The 22235-nt window shown below is 43.7% G+C and overlaps 1 protein-coding gene across 1 annotated transcript; it reads right to left on the reverse strand.

Annotated features, from left to right (window-relative positions):
- Positions 1-237: 237 nt before the first annotated feature.
- On the reverse strand, positions 238-21910 carry mideasb (mitotic deacetylase associated SANT domain protein b). Its single transcript, XM_026340105.1, has 13 exons — positions 21542-21910; positions 17596-19385; positions 15778-16050; positions 14940-15279; positions 14599-14665; positions 11785-11927; positions 11264-11367; positions 8574-8649; positions 7696-7784; positions 6874-7017; positions 6225-6341; positions 4370-4569; positions 238-3117 (listed from the first exon to the last, which is right to left on the reverse strand). Exons 2-13 carry the CDS (start codon positions 19135-19137, stop codon positions 2880-2882), a joined length of 3333 nt encoding a protein of 1110 aa, XP_026195890.1. The 5' UTR covers positions 19138-19385; positions 21542-21910; the 3' UTR covers positions 238-2879.
- Positions 21911-22235: the final 325 nt, after the last annotated feature.

The raw sequence follows: 22235 nt of genomic DNA on the forward strand, positions 1-22235 counted from the left end.
AGCCCAAATAAAAAGGAAATATAAATTAACATCCCAAACATGTGAACAGTCTGCAAAACTCCCCCCCCATAGACGGGTGTATAGTTAAACATTTGACCTCAAAGCGCACACATATTTAACAGTTCATTCACTCAGCAACACACACTCACAAACAGTCTGTGCATAGACCCGGGTTTAACTTGTGAAGTAACTGGTAATTAGAGCCATTTCTACCCTCGGCAGTTTTTCCTTTAAAAGGAAAAATAACCCTTTAACCCATTTGTTGCTACAGCAACAGATGCTGGCTCTGAGCCGAAGGGCTAAACATAGAGATATATAGAGATAGGTAGATCAAAACATGCCGTTTCCATAGTCCAAGTCAGGGCCTCCTATCAGCAACAAGGTAAACAGAAAACAGGAAACCATAGATACACATGGTGGCGTTAGACTGATGGAAATACTGACTCAATAACGGCCTCTAATAACTGCCCATGTCAAATATTATGAAATCTTTCCTAACCAGCCCTCTGGTTATTTCTTTCACAGTCACGTTTGAATTTCATCTTTTCAATAAATGATTAAAAGATTTCCCTGTGCGTATGTACTCGAGACTTCAGCATAGTGTGTTATTATTACAAAGATCTCAACGCAGTTTCAGACACTTTTCCATGTTATGCCTTTAACCTTTCGGGTGTAACATCTTTCAGTTTAGAGGCATCACTTTCTGAGTTTGATAACAGTATTGACAATGTTCTGTGAAAGCCTGCAAATGTTCAGCTGAGTATAGTTTACTCAAGAATAAATAGAAAAATGGACATTGTAGGTCAGTATTCATAATGCAAAATCTGGATTAAGTGTTGTCTGCATGGTGAAGAATGATTTTATTTCTCTTGTTAGTTTGCATAAAGTGTAAAAAGTAAACTCTGAATGATATTAAATATAAAAACTGGCTGGAGAGCATAAATAGTTTCTTCTTATTGACCAAACTTAACACAGAATTTGCATGTTAAATTAATAAAATCTTAAAAGAGGATGGGTGTGAACTAAAGGATGCTCCTAGCTATATTTTAAGTATTTAATAGAAGCTTATATGTGGCTCTAAAAACCAAAGCAAATGTAAACCTGGGAGATCTCCAGAACAGGAGTAAAGATATGTCCTCTGAACCTCAGATTCCCTATAAAAACACATGAAATTTGAATTAAGTATGGTTTTCAATAAAGAACGCTTCTTCCTCACTGAGTATTAGTTGATGACAGTCTGTAGGATGTGTAAACTAATTAAACTCTGACTGAAATGATAGAGTAGACGTTGAGATCTAGGTCCAAAACACAAAGACACTGAGGAAAATAGGAGAACTGTCAGCTTAAAACCTCACGTGTGGAAACGTCCTAACTATTAACATCATGACAAAAGTTAACTCAGGGTGGTTGGTACGTCATAAACACTGGTATCAGTTTCAATGTGTATCGTATCAATAGCAATGTGCCCTGAAGTCATTTGTGCTGTGTTGTCTGTCCCCACTTTGTTATGTGTATCTATAGAGACCTGTGGCTTTAACAGTACGAGTCAGCCCCTCCTGTTGGTTACAGGGTTGACAGCGAGGCATCCAGAGCAGCCAGTTTTTAGACACAAAGAGGAGCGAGGCGAGGAGGGCTTGGATGCTCTATTTAAATAAAAAAAGGGGGGGGTGGGGGTCAACTAGTTCTATTGCACATACATTTCTGCCTTTTTCTTCATTTCTAGCTTCCAAACAAATCTCACAGTTATAAACAGGCAGCAAGTAGCATTATTTTTGTTTTTGTTTAAATTAAAAACCTAAAATAAAATAAAATAAAAAAAAATAAAACAGCTATGGACAAGTACAGGAAAGAAAGCGCTCCATGAAATTGCAGTCAAAACCAGGATATAATAATAATATTAATAATCAACAAGAATATTCACAAAAACAACAACAACAACAACAATAACAACAACAACAACCATATATAGCTACACAGGCAGAAAAGTCAACGCTGACCTGTATATATATTTATATTAAAAAAACAACAACAGTGTAAAATTGATTGTCATTTCAGAATAAAAAGCATCAAAACATCCAAGGCATCAACAGTGAGGAACAAACTGGGAACTATAAAAAGTGACAAGGGCTGGGGGGGGGGGCGGGTTTTCACAGAACTAAAGCCCAAATGAACAACGCTCACGGAGAGAAGGAACCCATTTGTTGCACATCATGCGTCTGAGGAAGCTTGTGGCAGCCTCGGGTGCAGGACACCAGCAGAAGCATCAGTTCACACGTGCTGTTCGTCCATCCAGAAGCAGGAAAACGAAACGGTTCAACACCCCCCACAGCTGTCCACGTCGGTGTTTACATCACCAAAACATCATCCGATGCTGGACGGTCGGGATGCGGCTTAAGCATGCGCATGCTGCGGCTCAACGAGAGAGAGAGAGAACAAGGGGTCGTAGAGGCTTCGCCGCTGTCGAACGAAGCAGGCGGAGACTCAAAGTGCTGAGGAAGGCCGCGGCCTGGCACGGAGAGCAGGACAGTGCAGAGAGAGGAGCGGCATGGCTTTGATTTGACCGAGCCCTGTGACCAAGAGAGGTAACTCATGAAAAGCTTTTCAAGCGGAGTAAAGGGGTGTTGGTGACTTCTGGAAAGCACATACGCACAGATTGTTACACACTCTCACTCAGCCCACACACACACCCACACACACACACACACACACACACACACACACACAGGAGTAAATCTGTCCCTGATGTGCCAAGCAACGGAAGTCTTGTTCCACAAATTGTACAGGAAGTTCACAGGAAGGTTCTTCTTTATTCTTTTTAACATTTCCTCCTCCGATCCCAGAGAACAAGACACTAACAGTCAGTGTGTGCGGCCTTCCTCCTACGGCCAGTCCTCATCATCCTCGTCCTCTCCATCTGACGAGTCATCGTTGGTGCTGTCCCCACCCGACTGTCGCGTCCCATTCTGCTGCCGAGCAGCCAGGATGGCTGCGGCCTCGGCCGCTGCCTTTGCCGCCGCTCGTTCCTCGGCCTCTTTCTGGCGCAGTGCTGCAGCTTTCTTCTCCTGCTCGGCGTGGCTCTTCATGTGAGCGCTGCGGCTCTTCACCTTGTAGAAAATCCTACAGGAAAGAGAACAGAGGAGGTCAGAGAGATCTACTACTGCCACAGTTTTTACTAAGAAAATAAAAAAGCATAGGAAAACCCCTCATCACTGACTGAGTGTGTGCACAACTTTAACCTGTGCACGGGTCTAATCAGCACCAAATTAGCCATTGGCACTGACTGAATCGGAGAAAATGCAGCTCCCTCATTCATGTATTAGAATCCAATCAGACAGACACAGCACTGGTGGCAATGCAGAGGATGCAGGCACAAAAACTGCAGAGTCTGACAACCTATGACAACTCCCCTAAAACAACCTGCTAAAGATACTTCAGTCTTTGTTTTCGTGCCTGTAGTTTCTCACTGATTAGAAGGGAGTGGAGCTCAGTTTGAAACAACATGTCGCAAAGATTAAGAAATACTTGTAATTGAAATCTTATCAGTTGTGGGGTTGCCAGAATCTAATTTCATAGTTTTGTCTATAAATGTCATAAAGATATGAAAAATGTCTCAAGCTCCTGTCTCAAACCTACAGATCCTTAATTTACAAATATACAGATTAGAGCACGGCTGAAAATAGTTGCGTTTAAGAGGCTTGAACCATGAAATTATTTCGACAGTGACTCAAAAAATGATCAAAAGTCACTCATCAGTTTAGTCTGACAATAAATATCCCAGCATGTGACACAGCAGGGGGTCTATGGCGTAAAATATGCACCCACGTGGGCTGACGGTGAACTTTTTCTAAACTGATGCAACATCTAATACTTTCAGCGAGTGCAGGTGACGGATAAGTTGGGGTGTACTCATCTAACGTTATTTATCGGCCTGTAAGTTGGTGGGTAATCTATAACGAGCACACTTTGAGCTGGGTAAGTATTTAAAGAGTGAGGAAGCCACAGGGTAGAGTTGCATTGAAGAGAGGCGCGATGTGCCGTATCTACTCTGTGTTTCAGTTGCTAGGACACAGTTGGCAATAACAGGCCTGGTGTTGCCAGAGGACGAGCTGTTATTTAATCAAAGCTTGACAGACGATGTGATTCTTTCAAACAGACGCCACGAGACACTTGCCTCTATTTACCAATAGATATTCCAAGTGGGCATCGGCAGTAGCAATATTTCCTGCAGGAATTTAGTATTTTACATTTAGCTGGTTCAGTTCAAGGCCACTTATGTACTTGGAGTAAGTGATGCTGTCAGCTTAGCGTGGCTCAACAGAAGCATGCCAACGTCTCCATCACAACAGATGTGACGTCTCTGATGACTGACCTGCCGCATTTCTTGCAGGGGAACTCTCCCTCCTGACTGGCTGAGCCTTTGTTGCCAGTAGAAGGGCTCGTTCGGCGCGTGTTGCCGTCATAGCGCGGTTTGGAGCTGGGAGGGGGAGGATGGGGTGGCTGGATGACCCGGGAGAGCGGCTGGTCCTTTCCCACATCCTCCTGGCCTTTCATGATCAGGACAGTCCCAGGCTGCACAAACAAAAAACGAGAGAGAGCTGTAGTTAACATGAAAGCTCCACACAGTCAAAAAGAGTAAAATGTAGTCACCAAATAAAAATGTAGGACAGTGTTACAAGGACATGCATACATTTGCCAGTAAAGAAACACATGAGCAGGCTCTAGTTCCAAGAACATCTATGTGCTAAATGTAATCCAGTTAACGAGGATAAAGGTTTTCTATAGAGTCTGATTGCCAGGTTTGCAAAATCCAGACAGGTGGACATCGCTCAAGTTATCTCCTCAGCATTCAGCAGGGGGCAGCAAACACAACGCTCCTCCCATAGCAGGGCAGAGTTCAAAAGGACAAAAGTGTCACAACAGATGAGGCCAAGCTGAGGTTTCTAACTGGGAACATTTGGAGGTGTGTTTCACATTTATTTTTATTTTGTGTGTCTTTGCTGTTAGGTTGTTCTCTCAGCCCGACTCTCCAATCACTGGCTTTTAGGTAAAACAATGCTGTTTACGCAACTATCAACTCCTGCATAGTGATGTCCTGCGTACAACATTTGTAAGTTCTCCTACAAAGACTTTTAGGGCTTAGAGAACTTTCACATCTGCATAAAAACAAAACAACATACTGTATAGTACTTATAATGTAACTCTTATCTGTTGAGCTAAGAGTTAACATGCTGACGAGTTAATAAGTAGAAACATACGGAGTGAAAATGCACCAGATTAAATAACTCGACGTCTTTGCATCAATCTAATGGCTGTTTAACAGGTTTGCCTTGTGTTTGAATAAGAACAAGTTTACATAAGTGTCACATTGACAGTCACATTAGATCAAAGTGGATTAAGATTAATCTCACACTGTCAACATGGTAAAGTCTAAAACGAAAGCAGTTAGAAGAACGTAAATGCTGCAGCAGCACAAGGTTCGACATGCAGAAACAGAAATGCAGATGTTGCTCACATTCAAAGAGCACTGTAATAAAATCATTATGTCATCTCTCATGCGCATATAAAACAAAATCACTTTACTAAACGAGGAAACACTGTGAACGAGGCCATTCATTTAAGTTACTTCAATGTAGAAAACAGGAACGACCCAACGACCAGCGCCTGTCATTTAATGCTTGTTCGCTATTTCATATTATTAAACAGGCTGCAGACATTCATAGAAGATTCACCTACATGCATGTAGTTAAAATTATATCCAAAGGGACTTTGATTGAAGTCATTGGTGTCCCTTTACAAGAGAAAGGAGCTCCAAGGTTGAGGCCCATCAGCCAAAGACATTTTATTGTTCATATAGTTATTACAGAAAAAACAGATGCTGTTATATTTACTGAGAAACTTTAGAAGACACTTCTGTAGCTGTAAATACCAGCAGTGAAATTAGACCTCAAAGCAAACCTGATAAAATAAAATGTGTATATAGACATACTGCAACTCTCTTTAAATGCTGAGTGTTGGTCAGCGATGTAAAACACTTGACAAAGATGTTCTTACAGAATTAAATTATATTTTGAATCTTTTTTTCAAGTCACCTTCAAAGGAACACATATAGGAACCTTTTCATTATGCGAGACGACACGCAGCGTTTTCTCATCTATTTTTACTTTTTCCATTCACATGCTTGGTACATTTCACATGCAAAGCAGATAATCAATTTCCATACTCACATTGTCAGACTGCAGCGTGTGTGTCGCCCTGGTAGGGCCGACATCCTGTTTCCTGTCAGCTGATCCTTCCCACTTCCTGCTGTCCTCCTCCCGCTGTGGCTCCAGTCTTTGAGAGCCCTGATGGCACAAGGAAGCAGAGTTTATACAACACAAGGCTCTGGAAGAGACGCTTACAGCTACATGTGTATTTAGAAGGCTCAGTGGTCGAGTGTTTCACGGTGCAGATATGATTTCGCACCTTTCTTGAACATGCATCGACTGATGAGGACAGGGAGAGCTTGATTACAATCATAAAGAAGTGTTAAACTTGTTGTTATGCAGCATATGCATGCACATTTACACAGTTACCATAACAACAAGCAAACTGCACATACAACATAATGAATGAATGACATATGTTCAGTTAATGTTAACCATTAGTTACGCTGCCCATGATAATAAAAGCATCACTGCATGTACCATGAGCTGCAAACTTTCACACACACTTTTTTATGTCTACCAACACTCTGCAGTTTCACATCTTAACAAGACGCTGCTGTTTCACGTCTAATCATATCTCCCTGTGGTCTGACAGTCACGTGGGTTTGGTTGATTTCCAACCAGATGAACTTTCCTGTAGTACATGGATTAAATAAGACATTTAACTGACCTTGTGGTCTAGCTCTTCCTCTGTGGTCTTGCTTTCCAAAGGCTCTGCCTCACCGTAGCTCAGCACCCCATTGCGGCCGATCTTAACGTGTTTCTTGTAGGTGTAGTAAAATTCCACACACTGCGCCACTGTCTTAGTGATCACCTATAAAACCACAGACACATGCAAATGGAATTAGCAATTAAAAAATAAACACATGACAATGACTAAATTCAAAAACATCTTGTGCTCAAAGAACATGTAACAGAGTTATTTCTATATTGTGTATTTTGGTCAACTCAGACTATTAAACCTTGCCCTTTAGGTAATTCAGTTGAATCTGATTGGATAATATATATCACAGTGATCTTTGCCCAGCTTTGTTTGTGCTTGTATGTGTCAATATTTTACACTTTTCCTCAAAAAAATAACAATAAACCAAATGATGAGATAATGGAAGTAGTTGTTGAGCTACCTTCTGTCAATACAGTGATTGTGCAATTGTTGAGAAACTGCTATTAGTGCTTCTGGAAACATAGCAAACACACTGTTAACAATGCCAACAAAGGCCTAAAGCATAAATTACAATTTAAAAGCCTTTAACTAATTTCACTTGGCTTCACCCTTGATCACTGAAGCGGCTCCGGCAAGAGAGTTTCACAATAATTGACTGTAAGACTACAAATAACTAAACAAGGAGGAAAACGCTGTTCCAGATGACGCTGTTTTTCTTTCTCCTCCCATCCAATGGAAGGAAGATATTATCATGTGTACACCGAAGCTCTGTGTGCCCATAATCTCACCACCTTTTGCTGTTCTTTTGAATCTGAACACATGCAGTACCTGTTTCTGCACCATGAAGAAGTCCTTCTTGTACGCAGCGATGCCTTTGTTAAACTGCCGTCTCTCAGCTGCTGTCCAGCCGTCTGATCCTGAGGGAGGGGAACAGAAAGGGAAGATGAGTTAAAAACAACATTTAAAACACACGACAAGCTTTCAGACTTTATTCACAGTGGGTGTGGAGACTCTGACAAGACACCACCCCCCACCCTTAAAACCAAACACACTCACATTCACTCAAATCACTTGATAAACAATGGCTCTCCTGTCTTCTGCTTGGGATTAACCACATGCTGTAAACCCCCTCCCTTTTCCCCTCCTTCCCTCATCACATTGACCCTGACAATCCTCCACAGCCACCTACTAAACCCCCACCCACCCCCGCCACTACCACACTCTCGCTATCACAGCTGCCATTGCTTACGGGCAGGGGAGGGACTAACAAAGTTAATTACTGTTTATAGGTAATAAAACAGAAATGAGGAAAGAAAAAAAAATCTACACAACTACGCCACAATGATGCCCACTTTCCCACTAGATCTCAGTTGAATTTGGGATTTTTAACTAATTAGCAGAATTTGTTTTGAACTTATTTGAGCACCACATGGGTGGGGCTTGTCCGATAGGGCACAAAAGGATGCCCGGAAATTGTGACACTCACAGAAAATCAGCTGAGTCAACTTTCTGTGGCTAATAGTTTTGATAGAACCATGTTGGTGCACTAAATCTGAATGTCTAAATGATTATGTTCATTATTGATTAGTCAGCTGACTACTTTTGTGAATATTATTAGAATTCAGTTCAGTCTAAAACATAAAATGGTCTAAAAACACTATCTGGAAGCTGGAACAAACAAACATTATAATAAAATATGGACTAACCTGAGTAGTGGTAGTTGGACAGCTGATGGGACTTGGGGAAAATCGGATTCCTCAGCATCAGCATGGACAACGCAGCCTGAAAAACAGATTTTTAAACTGCTTGAAAGTGAACAAACATGACACACATGCTGCACCGCAGCGATTGTTAAAAGGCCTCATACAGCAGCTCATTACTGCCAAACAAGCTGATTCTTGCTCCGGCTGCACTTCTACTATACTCTGAACTTGTAAAAACACAAACAATGCATCAGTTGCTTACAGGTAACCATGGACTGAGATAAGCATCGTTCTCATTTTCTTCAAGTATCAAATACCTCAGTGCCTCACGTCATGAATACACAGTATTGTGAGAATAAAAATGTACTTTGTGCTCTTTGAGAGGAAACTGTCAGACTGTGCATGAATGCTCAAAGACGGCAGTTTGAGCTGGTCGGCTGCAGAGAGTGGGCACTTTGACAGTCCTACACCCCCACCTACACCCACTCGTAGTTTCCTTGACAACGTTGGACTAGTATTAGTCGCTAGGGGCTAAAATCTCCACCAGCGTAATACTACAAAGCACTGACAGCTCTGCCACAGGCATCAAATCAACTCCAGATTGTATATCTGTAGTAAGTATAGATTAGAGATCGATGTTTATGTCACTCTAGAGACAAAATAAACATGTGTTTCCTCTGTGAGATTAAATCAAATATCTATTGACTGCTGTCTAACAATACATCCATAATTTTATACACTCTAGGTTTTCTTTACCAAAGTCAATGTGTTGGTTTAAAAAGTGACGTTAAGTGTTCAAACTAGATGTTCTGAAAGATTCGATGCCACGCACATCAAAAGAAGATGTAGCAGCAACAAAAAGCAATTCTTATTATCAAATAAAAGTTCATTTTATGACAATCAATATGAAATCTCTGACGGCTGCAGCTCCTCAAATGAGTTTTGCTTCTCTTAACGTCAGAGTAAACTTTTTATGTTTCATGATCTTATATAAAAATAATCATTAGTTGCAGTCTTAAGTATTAATAATAATATTAGTCAAATAAAAATAAAACAAGCTTTAATTTGTCCTTATATCCCAGCATTCATCTGTAGGATTTTACTCTCTATTGTTGGTGTTATGATGGGGCAATGTAACCTGAAAAGAGCCTCACAGTATTTAACAGTATCCACTATTGGGCCTCATAATGACCAGCACAAATTTAATAATATGCACAGCAAGATTTGTTATCATCAGATATTATTTCAGTGCGCCTAAATAGTTTAAATCCTTGGATACCTGCATCACAAACTGAACTAGCCCTGAGGATGAGCTCTGATGTAATTAGTGCTCTCACAGGGATAAAATAGCCACGAGATACAGGATGCATCATTACTGCAGCATATGTGGAGAGCACATGTGTACAGTGTCATTTCTTAGTGACACAACTGTGGGTTAGTGCAAGTTTATGGAAAAAAAAAAAAACTGCTTTTCCTGCCATATTTATACTGTAACGTCTATATTTTGTCTGGAAAGTTTTTTTCAAGTACAACTAAGTAATGTATGTAAATCTGACCACATGCATGGGAACTTGATGCAATAACCACAAAAAAAAAAACAAACAGCTCCAACACGATACTAACTAAATATGGCTGCAACGTACACTGATAAATCTTAAGGTCAACACCATATGTCAGAAAAAAATGTGGGTTTTGTCTCAGAATTAGCCCACAACAGAAATATAATCAACTTCTTATCACATAGCGATAAAGAAAAACACTTGAGATTTTTATAATTTTGCTTTAGAATATCACCACAACTAGGAACTAAATCAAAATCTAATCAATAAATCTACAAATTGTTTCAGCCCTACAATCAGTGCACCACATCTCCTATGTTGGCATCTGCAGCTCCAGTGCTCTACACAGTGGCATGTCTGTCTCTGGCTAAATAACTAATCGGTTTCATGATCTCAGTCAGCTCAGGCCACAGCACAGTTTCAGTACAAGGCAAACAGAACTTTTACAGATCAGTCACTTCCGTTCAGAAATTATGTGATGAAGATGAAGGCATTCAATCACTACATATATATGCAAACAAGAAACCAAGAAGTTATTGAGAGATAGGTCGAGGCAGGAAGCCGGGAGACACGTGTACATGCACTGCATCAACCTGGTTACTTTAAACGCTGCATTTATATGCAGCTGGTCAGATTTCTGCTCTTTCCCTATTCAATTTCTGAACAACAGCCTGCATATTTTCAGTGTATTAGTCAGATATGAGGCTACACCTCGGCATGATTGAGTACAATCACAAAATTTCTATCTGGAGTCTTTTTATGCACTTAAACATAACTCAATTAGCAAAAAGTATGATATCCAATCAATAAAAATCAAGCTGCAGTAGTTAGATTTCTGTAAATCCTGATTATGGACCCCAGTTGTTTCCCATCTACATGATACTTAAGGTTTATGTAGACCAACAATAACCTGGGTATATTGTAGTTTCCGCTTTGGCCCAGCTACAAAGACTAGTAATGAATTCTGAAGTTGGTAGAAATGCTAATTTTCTGAGTCAAGTAAATCTTGAGGAGAAAAACTGGTTGGCAAAAAACACAGTCTGCTTAGTGCATGACACAGCTCCCAGTCATGTTTCTATTAATCATGGAAATCCCTGCTCAGGCAGTCAATAATGATTGTTCTGTCACACTCACCATTATGTCTCCTTTGCATTCGTACAGACAATGGTGGGCTAACTCTTGGTTGGTGCCTCCTCCACACAAAACACTGGAGCAGGCCAGGTGCATCAGGTCTTCCACTGAAAGAGACGGGGAAAGTGACAGTTTATGAGAAAAGACTGCCTGTTGCCATGAAGATGTAAATTAGAGAGAAACTGATTCAAATCAGCAGCAGGTCAAGCCCAAAACAGACTTGCATACTGTGTCCATTCAAGTATATTTGATCAGACTCTGTGACACTTTGCATATTTAAGAGTGCTTGCTTGCTGAAACTGTGAAAAAGTAAAAACTAACATCCCCAAACTGCAACAGCTCGATCATAAATTTTGTGATAACAAAATGTTTCTTCTGTATTTTGATGACTAGGAAATGGCAAAATGAACAGAGAGCTACTACTTGTCATTAAAACTAGGAAATCTAAATTCTAAATTCCCACGCAGAACGTCAGTCTGTCTCAGTTTTATGCGATTTAAAACTTTATTATGCGCCATTCTTACCTTTCTGCTGGAAGTCAGGTTTTTCCTCCAGCTCATTCAGTGGGACCCAGACCAGCTCCGCACGATGGTGATCCAGTTCAACGGCTGACCGCTGCCTTAGCTCTGGCACTTCAGCCTGATACCGCGACCCGATATTTATTCGTCTGGCAACAGGACATCAGATATTTCAACATAAATCCAGTGAAAATTCATTAACTGCTTCTCGTTCTATGAGGCATTTATGTGTCCTTAATCAAGACATCATACATAAATATCAGCTTTCGATTGAGCATAAAGTTCCCGTTTTGTTTCTCAGATCATACTTTTCATAGTTTCTTTTATCATGATCTTTAAATAGTCACAGTGAAATTGCTGAAGCACTTATTCATGTACTGTTCTGAATTCAAGCCTGTTCCACGGCTCTCTTGTGCTCTTAGCATAATGAATGACATGCAAGTGCTTTCAAATTTCGTATCACTCTTACATTTACTGAACTGAAATTAAACGGATCCTCATTCTGGAGTGGAACAAAGATCGTTGTCGAGCAGGAAGAAGGTGTCATAATAAAACCAATACATGCAAATCTTCCAAGGGTTGACTACAGATGTCACAGTGCCAGAGCTGTAAAAATGATTCTGTGGTACATTAACACACAATCCTGTTCAAGCATGCCCCCTCCCTCCTCCCTTGCACTTGTAGCTGAGTGTGCATATTCTGCCAGCCTCCCCCAGCAGAGGTGGGCTGCTGAAAGTTGAACTGGATTGGCTCTTGTGTGTTTACACCAGATCCAACTGAAAGCATGATTTATGAGAGGCCTCGCTGGCTCCCCCCTGACTAACTGCTGAGCAGCTGACATCAGTCAGACAACAGCTTGCCCAATACACCGCCAGTAACTGCACGTCACTGTCACTGCGCCTATAAAACAATGAAACAGTTAACAGAAATAACTGTTACCTGACCTTTTAGGGGTTAAACACCACGTCTCAGGGTCTCTAAATCTCCCCTTCTCTGCTGCTCTGATTTTAATCATTTTAATCCAAGCTATCGAGGCCTGTGTTTACATGTATGGAGTAACTTCTGTCACTAAAGGTCTTATTACATTTAAGTTGTTTACATTTGCTGTTGACACACTGCAGCTGGTCAGATCTGAGAATGGGAATAGTTATTATGCTTAATATTTTCATTACATCAATCACAGTTTAATACATTATTCCATCATTACTTACTGTATATGTAATATGTGTGGATGTTATTTTTAATGTATTCCCATTAAACTATTACACCTCTGTCTAGTAGCTACACTTTGGTTGAGTCCACACTCCTGCCGACTCAATGATGAGGGATTCGCAGGAAACAAAGCAGCAGCTAATCCAGAGTAATTTTGTCTTAATCACTTTCACAGTGTGTTCACAGACAAGGAGACAAAATAACTGGCCGTTGCTGGGCTCTGGCAACGCTGCAGTTCTCAAGGCATTTTGTATTGGGAACGTTATTCTCATGCTGTTTCTGGACAGTGTCTTCTGATGCATGTGCCCTTATTATGCACTGTGCTTTTAAGTCAATTTCCCTTTGCACAGCTTGTCGCAGCGTTTGCTGGCTGTGCATTGCTTCTTGAAAGAAAAGTGAATACAATGATATCTGACTGCATCTGCACCGGAAACGATCCCAGACCAGGCATCGTTTGGACTCTCACCCAGCTGTCACTGAACTCCATCACAGCATATTTACACCAGTCCAGCTTTCTTCAACATTTCCCTTTCGCACCGAGTCAGTCCTGCCATGACAACGGACGGCAGCTGTCACTGGCCCGGAGATTTTTCTCTGAACGTGTGAACGCAGCGTCACTGTTTACTTTCTTCACCCATCTTCCGCGCCGTTTTAGTTCACCGTTAGCCAAAGAGAGTATTTCCTTACTACAGCTGTTTCACATTAAAAGCAGCTACAGGAAACGCTTTTTATTCCTCACTCATCATAAAACAAGGCGACTGTCATTCCGCCCCCCCCCCCCACTTTTCTTGAAAGCACATCATTTTAAGTTTTGTAGCGGCAGAACAAGGAGCAGCAGCAGTAAACAAAGAGCTGCAGACAACAGATCCACGTCCCCGGTGAGGTAAACTGTATCAGATCACACTCGCAGTTATTGACTCCTTTATTAAAACAATGAGTCGCTGTAGTTGCACAGTAAGTCGATATGCCAGTTTCTCTCCTGTTGTTTTTCTGACCAAGTAGCTCTGCTCAACCAGGGTTTGCTGTAGTATTAAACTGCACTGTTGCCACGGTAACCACATGTCCTCAAATCAACCAGGACAGAAATCCTTTAATATCAATAGAAGCCACATTGAGTATGATGTTAAACTCCAGATAGGTGCCCACTCTAATCAAGTTCCTGCCAGGTTATAACATAACGTAAACTGATTTACTGCTGCCACTGATTTACTACCATTAGTTTACAAAAGACTTTCATGTGATGGTTAATGTGTACAGCATTCACTTTTACTTAGATATACTTTGAACTGCATGGTAGATCAGAGGGGAACACTAATGCTCGCTGTGGATGACAGGGCAAAAGATTCCAGTGGTAACGGTGGTGGAGGGGAGGACCGCTTTAAAGATGGGTGTGGAATTTCAAGAAGCCCGTCTCTCCTTTCAAGACGCGCTGTGATTCAAACCAGTGTTATGATTTGAGTCGTCGATTGCAGAACTACTTCTGCTACTGTATTATGCAAGCTATGGATCAGCCTTGATTTCTAAGAAAATGACACACAACCCCCAAACCCACACTTTCCTCAATGGAAAAAGATGAATTTGAAATGTCTGTGAGAGGGTAATACTTACGGCTCGATGCTGACTGGAGTGGCTTCACTCATAGCAGACAGAACCGGGGGCGTAATGTCAGAGCTGTCTAAAGAGGCAGCAAGACAAAATCCACTCAATATCAAACATTATCCAACATTTCTATGGTAAAGACAGGAGTTATACCTTGATATAAAGTAGCATGAGCTACTTAAACAACTGTTCTCTACTTTTAAAACAAGAATACTTAATTAAACTATGTTAAGTGGGTGTCTATACTAATATCCAGTAATTATAATTAAATTGTGTGGAAACCTGCTTATTACACATATCCAGAACATTGTTTTTTAATTCCCTGTCTTATTTCTATTTTAATAACTTACTGGAACGCAACAGGCTGCGTGTAGCTGACTTAGGTGTAGCAGGAGGCGGCAAACCCTGACTGCTGGCTGCAGCGGCTGCAGCAGAGGACAGGAAAGTGGAGAAGTAAAGGCCAGAGCCTTCACGGACGGGGCTGAGTATTGGTGGAGGCGTGTAGGGGGGTATGGTGAGAGGGTTCTCTGGGAGGCGCACAGGTGAGCGTAGGTGGCTCTGGTAGGGTGTGATGCTGGAGTAGACAGGTGGGGCGATGAATAAACCAGGTTTAGGTGGAGGGATGAAGAGAGGCTCAGGCCGAGGACGTCGTTTGGACTTCTTGCCATCATCATCTTTCTCCCCCTCATTCTGGCATGAAAGAGAAATCTTTTTTAAGTTTGTGTGTGCGGTGTGATGCACAATTCCCACCCACAATAAATACACGTGCTGAAACAGTTGGCTTCTTGTATGTTCATGGGGAGAAATTCTAGAGGCAAAGAACAATGCATCCCAATCCGCGACTGTATGGTACATAATGTACAGTTTGGCAAAGCTAAACCCTGATAATCTGCCAGATCTGGGACAGGTCAGTCAGTTCAACCCCCAAATAAAACAGGGAAAAGTGTGGATGAAATGGGGGCAGGGGGGATAGGGAGCATAGTGGGGGAAGGGCAGGAGGATTTAATAGCTGGCATTTAGAGATTTAGAAAGCAAACTGATAAAGATAGTGAACATCAGTTACCCCACAGTTATTTGCAATTTCACTCTAATAGTAAATCTGAGGTGTGTAAATGTTTGAAAAAGTGTAGTAAACACTGCTGATACAGTGAAAAAGACAAAAGTAGAGAGGAAGAAATGTGTGCCAACCTGATCTGAGCTCTCAGACACAGAGTTCCTAAGTGAGCGTCTGCGTGTGACAATGACCGAAGGCTTGTGGTCTGTGCGACCAAGGTCCTGGGGGTTTGAGTGCCTGGGTGGCCAGCTGCATGCCACGGCTGCCTCATCGCGCTCAGGCGAGGAGGGCTCCTGCCTCCGCACTGGAACAGACACGGGGATGACAAGTGGAAGAAGACTGTCGTCTCGAGGGCGCTTGGCATTCAGATCCTCTGATTCAGAGGGACTCCACGGCCGGTGGGGTTCCTGAGAAAGATGGTGGAGAACATGTTAGGATGAGGTTTATAGATGGATTTCTAAAGAGCGCATGCAAAACCGTTGCTTGCAAAACGTAAATGTGTTTAGTGATAAACACTGAAGTAGATCTGACAGATTACGTCAATGAATCAAGTGGTCAATTCATAGATATTGTAATACCGTGATAATTAAAAGTATATGTGAAGCAAAAGTCTCTAAACAACATTAAATAGACCTGAGATGAACTCCTGCAGAATCCAAACACAGGAACTAAACTGCTGAGAGAGCTTTTCAAAATAAGAAAGGACAGAGTTCTAAACAATGCCATGTCTTGTGGCTTGATATTACACTGTGAGGTGCAGCACTTAAGTGACCGACCTTGCGTGCATGTCAAAGGAGCCTTCCCCAAATGCATTCTTCAGATATTTTCTTTCAGAAACCATAAGAAGTGGGCACGGGCAGCCTGGGTGCTTTGGAGTGGTGATCGACTCTGGAGCAACTTCAAAGCCAATTAAAGCACCACATCATAGGCCGGTTGAAGACAGATGTATACTGTTGCTGCACACTGCATCTTCATGGGCAGGGAGGCATGCAGCTCTGTGGCTGCACTGCTTCTGCTCATTATTGCTGGTGGAAAACTCCAGCCCCTACACCAGAGCACTGGAGAGATATTCTGCTGAGCACTGCAGGCAGGACAACCCTGCACCCCTCTGTCTATGCAGAGGGGGAGGGCAGGCGAGGCCAGTCTGGAGTTTCTCTCCTTTGATGGGATGGGGGAGGTGTGCAGGCATGTAACCAGACAGCCTGTACGATCAACTACCCGTGAGGCAACTCCAAAGTTCAGCCATACTGAACTATAGACATTCTGACTCAGTGCTGCTCAGCAACAGGACTTGTTGCACAATAAGGACATTAACAGATAAACATGGATAAGTGTATGACGTCACATGGTAGAGTTTGAGTAAGTGAGCAACGTTTTGTGAGAGCTTACAAGTCACACATGATGCTGTTTAGAAAGTTTACGTTTATCCTGTGTCAATAGTAAAAATTCAAACTGGCTAACTACAGATTTTCCAGAGCTGAGCATATAAGTTCTGTGATGAACACTTTGTTGGGCGTTGATTACTCTCAGTCTATCTTCCAGCAACACGTTAATCACAAACGACACCAGTTTTGGCACAGTCTTCCTGGCAGTTGCATTAGTGTTTATTCCTGCTCCTGTTCAGGGAGCGTCGCACTGCAATTATACCCTGGGACAACACCAGAAAAATAGATTTTCAGCTCTTGCTGAGATACTGAAAATTACTCGCAGCTCCTAGCAGCGAGTTTGGATATAAACTGCAATGCAATGATCAGATTTGAGAACATTCTGTCCTTTTTTCAATTTTCTGTGGTTGTTTTGTTTCAGAGGAAACAGCCGAGAAACAGATGAGTGAGGGAAAAAAAGAGAAAGGAAAATGCAGAGACACAAAAACGGACACAGAGGGAATGAAATAAGTAAAGAGAAGAACAGTTGAACATTCTTATAGTTTCTAAATGACAATTAGCATTTACCTTGACAATATGTGATGGCAGAGACTCCATTTCAGAGGCCTTCTGAGCAAGGGTCTCCAGGTTGACCTCTTGGGATGCCCTGCGTTTCCTGCGTGTGCTCTGGATGACACCCGTCGGTGCTGCCTGGATGTCACGGGCCCCGTTCTGAGAGCCCTGTGGCCCTGGCGCCGCCTGATTCGAAGAGGCAGAGAGAAAAGGGTTGTCGGACGGCGCCCCACCTTCCTTGGAGAGCCGGCGTGATCTGCGAAGCTGCGTTTGAGAGTGGAGTTGTGTCTGGGACTGAGACTGGCACAGAGGCTCTGACTGGAGAGGGGGCTGCAGCGGATCTGATGGCTGCTGGGGTTCTGGAGTGATATCCTGGATGATGGGCTCCTGGATCTTTGGGGGAGCTGGAGCAGAGGACTCCTGGGAGTGTACCACCACAGGCTGTGGATGTGGATGTGGGTGAGGGTGTGCATTTTGTGCACCTGGGTAATAGTCAAGCACATGAGGGTTTTGTTGTTGTAACTGCTGATGTTGCATTTGCTGCTGAATTTGGAGCTGTTGCTGCTGCTGCTGCTGTTGTTGCTGCTGTTTTATCTTTTGTTGCTGCTGCTCAAGCTGAATTTGTTGCTGCTGTAGCTGTACATGCTGTTGATGCTGAATGATTTGTTGTTGGTGCTGCTGCTGAATTTGCTGCTGGATTATGTGGTGCTGTTGTTGCATGTGCTCTTGCTTCTGCAGCTGCTGTAACTGATGTTGGGGCTTTGCCTGTGTCGCGTAGTTCGGTGGGTTAGGTAGAGCTGTCCTGTTGCTTTGGAAGGTCTGGTAGTAGGCCGGCAGATGTTGTTTGGGCTGACCGAAGGCCAGCTGGAAGGGCTGCAATACGGAGCTTCCTCCTGGATGGGACGTACTGTGTTGCTGGGTGTTGAGTGCTCCAGGTTTTAGGGTCTCCTGAAAGGCCTGGGACTGCTGCTGCTGTTGCTCCCACTCCAGGCCCCGAGCCTTAACTGCATCCCTGTACACTTCAGCTGCAGGGTTGGCTGCCAGAGGTTGTTTGTCTGCAACTCTATTAGCAGGCTGTTGATGTGGCTGTAAGCCAGGTGTCTCATGCATGGACTTTGCAAATGCATTCTGGGTCCTTAAGTCTGTTATGTTAACTCCTCCAATGTAACTAGAAAAGTTTTGTCCCCAGTTGGTCATGGAGGTCCAGGAAGCAGCTCTCTGCTGCTGGGACAGTGATGGCTGCTGCTGAGTGGGCTCCTGATGGGCCCATTTCATAGGAACAGTCTGCTGATAATGACCCCTGCTTTGGTCACCCTTATCTGGGCTGAATATGACAGAGTTGAGATACATTTGAGGACCCTCTGGATTTGTGGGCACAGTACCTGCTCCTTCGTTCTGTCCGGAGTCAGAAGCAGTGCCGCCTGGGACATAGTAGGGCCCTTCAGGTTGCTGAGAACTCTCCTTCATTGTTATGCTTGGATCGTTGAAAAACGTGATGCGTTTGCCTGTTCTTTTGGCGCTGGGTTTCTGCTGAGGCGGTACGCTCATGACGGGCATGAATGAGCCGAGCCAGGTAAATATTTGCAACCAAACTATTAATGCTCCGCTAGGTGTGCCTGAATATATATCAATCCAAACAAATCAAAGGGAGCACACAAAAATAAAGCTGTGGAATCTATGTGAGCGGGAACCACAGTAATGTTCTCATCCCTTCTGAAGTCTTCTGTGACCTTCCTAGAGGTCTCCAGCCTGGGTGAGCAGACCTGAAGTAGTCTGTGTGTTTTTCCTCATTCACGGGCAGCACCCTGCATAGAGAAAACGACAGAGAGGTCAAGCATTGAGCCATTAGACTAAAGGGGTCCCCACAGGGGGGGTCTCATTATCAACCCCGCCTCAGCCATGCAAAAACCTGCTGTTTGCTTTTTCAACAATAGACCTCCACTGAAAGGTATCGGGGGTGAGAACAGAGAAAGGGAGGGACAGGTCTAAACTGTGTCATTATTCACTAAGCTCACATGACACCGGGATAAGGTCCCGCATTGGAGCAGAACACATATACGGACTGATCTGCACATGCTACTACACAGGAGGATGGTTAGCAGAGACGGCTAAATCAATAGTTCCTAGAAATGCCATTAGAGGATATTGCTGCACTGTGCTTAATGATGAGTTACAACATCAATGCTGAAGCAAAAATACTCGCCGAGAAGAATGTTTGTGACTGAGGCTTATTTGCAACTTGCACTTCACCCCTCAACTGAACTGTGAAGAAATGAAGCTCTCGTTCTGGCCAAACTACTCGAACAGACGGCAGGGTGAATGCAACGGAAGGCACTCTTTTTTTTTCACAACTGTGTGACACATCAGAGGTGAAAAAAAGGAACCCGTGCCCTTTGAACCGTGGCTGCATAGTCAAAAATGAAGGGCAACTGAAAGTGAGCAAGCATGAGTCATGATGAACTGATCTGTGCGAGGTGAAAAGAGAGCAGGGAAAAAGTCAAAATGGCCTTGCAGGCTTAGATAGCTCGTAGGGGATCTTGGCAATTGCTATGGTAACCTGTTACCATTAACAAAAATATTATCTGATGGCCCGGAGCAGATTTTGACACAGTGCTGTTTGCCAAATTCGAGCACGTACACAGATCCCAACTGTTTCTGGTCAAATCTGAAATCCTGGCTCCATCTGTGTAAAATGAAGTCTTGTGCAGCAGTGAACTAAACTGAAAACTACAATTTTGCATTTCTGCGAGAGTCGCCATAATCACATCAGCTGCCTGCTGCTTGGTTCATGTTACAAAAAAAACTATTTGTAAGATGAGTGCATAAAGTAGAACAATCTCCCCAGCATGGACTTGGCAAATGGCCTTTCTAGCAACCTAGGAAGTGTCTAACAATTATCCTTTACTCTGGTGGCCTAGCAAAACGCACTCTTCTTAAAATAGACAGCCGCAGCTGTTCAGATCCTGCACTGGCTGTGGGGCACCACTGGCTGAAGAAGCTGAATGACAACGCTGTGTGGTGAACGAACTGTGTGTGCGCATCGGCGATGTCATGTGATGTTCCACATGCCCTTGGCCATGCTGTCAAATCCCGTGAAACATCCACTGAAAAAGGTGCACGTAAATACACCACATTTTCTCTGCAGAGGGACCCTGGTCTGAAAACACAGAGCATGCTGATAACAGGGCGACCACGCTGTGTGAGCAATCTGTGTGCATTAAAGAAGCGCATGAGGCGAGGGATCATCGTGACGCATCACCAGTGCAACCTTACACAAGCCCGTGGGTTTGGCCCAATAAACAAACTAACACGTTGAATTGGCTTAAAATAAATGTCAAGCAACATTAGGCAGCCTAATCCATCGCAGTTTCCTAATTTAAAAGAGCCTGTGTGGCAACACTCGCACACCAGCGGACATTTGAGGCCTGCGCCGCGCAACAGACGACAAAACAGAAGAAACCCAACAAGAAAAACATGCTGAGTCCTTCCACGACAGGACCCCCCCCCCCCTCCTTTCACACCAGCCTGTGGTCAGTCTGCACAGCGCTATTTACGAGAAAGCCTTTGTTGCATAAAAAGGATTATCCAGTCATTAATGCCATGTCCCTCTGCAACAAACCGATCCAACAATGCAGTGTGGCTGCACAGCCAACACACACACACACACAATGGGTCGATTCAACTTATCAACAAGCTTGATACGTCACGTCTTTCTTTCTGTACACTCCCCATGCAGACAGTGAATCTGCTCTGATTGAGCCACTGAAGCCTGATCAGCCATGATCAGACTCGTACGGAGGACTGATCAGCAGCCGTGCGCGCACACCCCGTCCCCGGGAGGTAAACAAAACTTTGTCAGCAAGCTGCGGCCACAATACCACGAACTGTCGATCGCAACAACAACAGCTACAGCTACAGTCATCGACACGGCGGCTCCAGCCCCGTGTGTCCCGATACTTACTGTGTTTGTCATGAAAGCTGCTACAAACGGCGGCTCAGCCCGCAGGATCGCACCCTCGCAGCTCCGTGCGCACAGCAGGCCCGCACAACACAGACCCACAACGGTGACTGCACACATCCTCAAGGTTGACTCACGCTACACCGCTGACCTCACTCACACTCACGGGTACTTTTTCTTTCCCCTTCAACCCCCCCCCTCCTCCTCCTCCCTGCTACAAAGTCAAGAGGAAAGGGAAAAGGGGGTCGACGTCGGTGCGTAAACAGAGTCCTTCCCCCGGTCGGAAACGCGGCGCTAATCTGCAGAAGCGCGGTCGCCACGCCGCCGCTGTCTGTTGCACATTGTTGCACTAGGATTGCACACACACACAAAAAAAACTCACACTGGCTGATCGGCCCTTTTGCTGCTCATCGAGTCGCTCCCGTGTCTCTGCTTGTCTTGTGATTTCCCCCCCCCCCTACGCCAGCCGCTCGCTGGCCACACCTACTTCCATGCCCATAAAAAGTCCTTCCTCTGACACGCAGGGCGCCGTAATTTACGGAGCAAGATCCCTCTCGGTCCATGCGGGAAATTCCAACACACATGGGAGGACCGCGGGGATGAGGAGGAAGGGCGCACCCGGCTGCACACTCACTTTCTCATCATATTCACACACACACGGTTCTTTTTTTTTACTGAGGAAATTGTGCATGAGCTG

Source organism: Anabas testudineus, chromosome 22 (genome assembly GCF_900324465.2).
Source record: "Anabas testudineus chromosome 22, fAnaTes1.2, whole genome shotgun sequence".
Taxonomy (NCBI): domain Eukaryota; kingdom Metazoa; phylum Chordata; class Actinopteri; order Anabantiformes; family Anabantidae; genus Anabas; species Anabas testudineus.

What these genes read in the sequence shown, in the direction of transcription:
- mideasb (XM_026340105.1), bottom strand. Translation starts at nt 19,137, where the DNA reads ATGCCCGTCATGAGCGTACCGCCTCAGCAGAAACCCAGCGCCAAAAGA. An exon ending in ACTCCAGTCAGCATCGAGCC is followed by an intron (nt 11,928 to 14,598) that starts GTAAGTATTACC and finishes TCCTGTTGCCAG; the next exon opens with ACGAATAAATATCGGGTCGC. An exon ending in CCCTGCAAGAAATGCGGCAG is followed by an intron (nt 3,118 to 4,369) that starts GTCAGTCATCAG and finishes TCTTTCCTGTAG; the next exon opens with GATTTTCTACAAGGTGAAGA.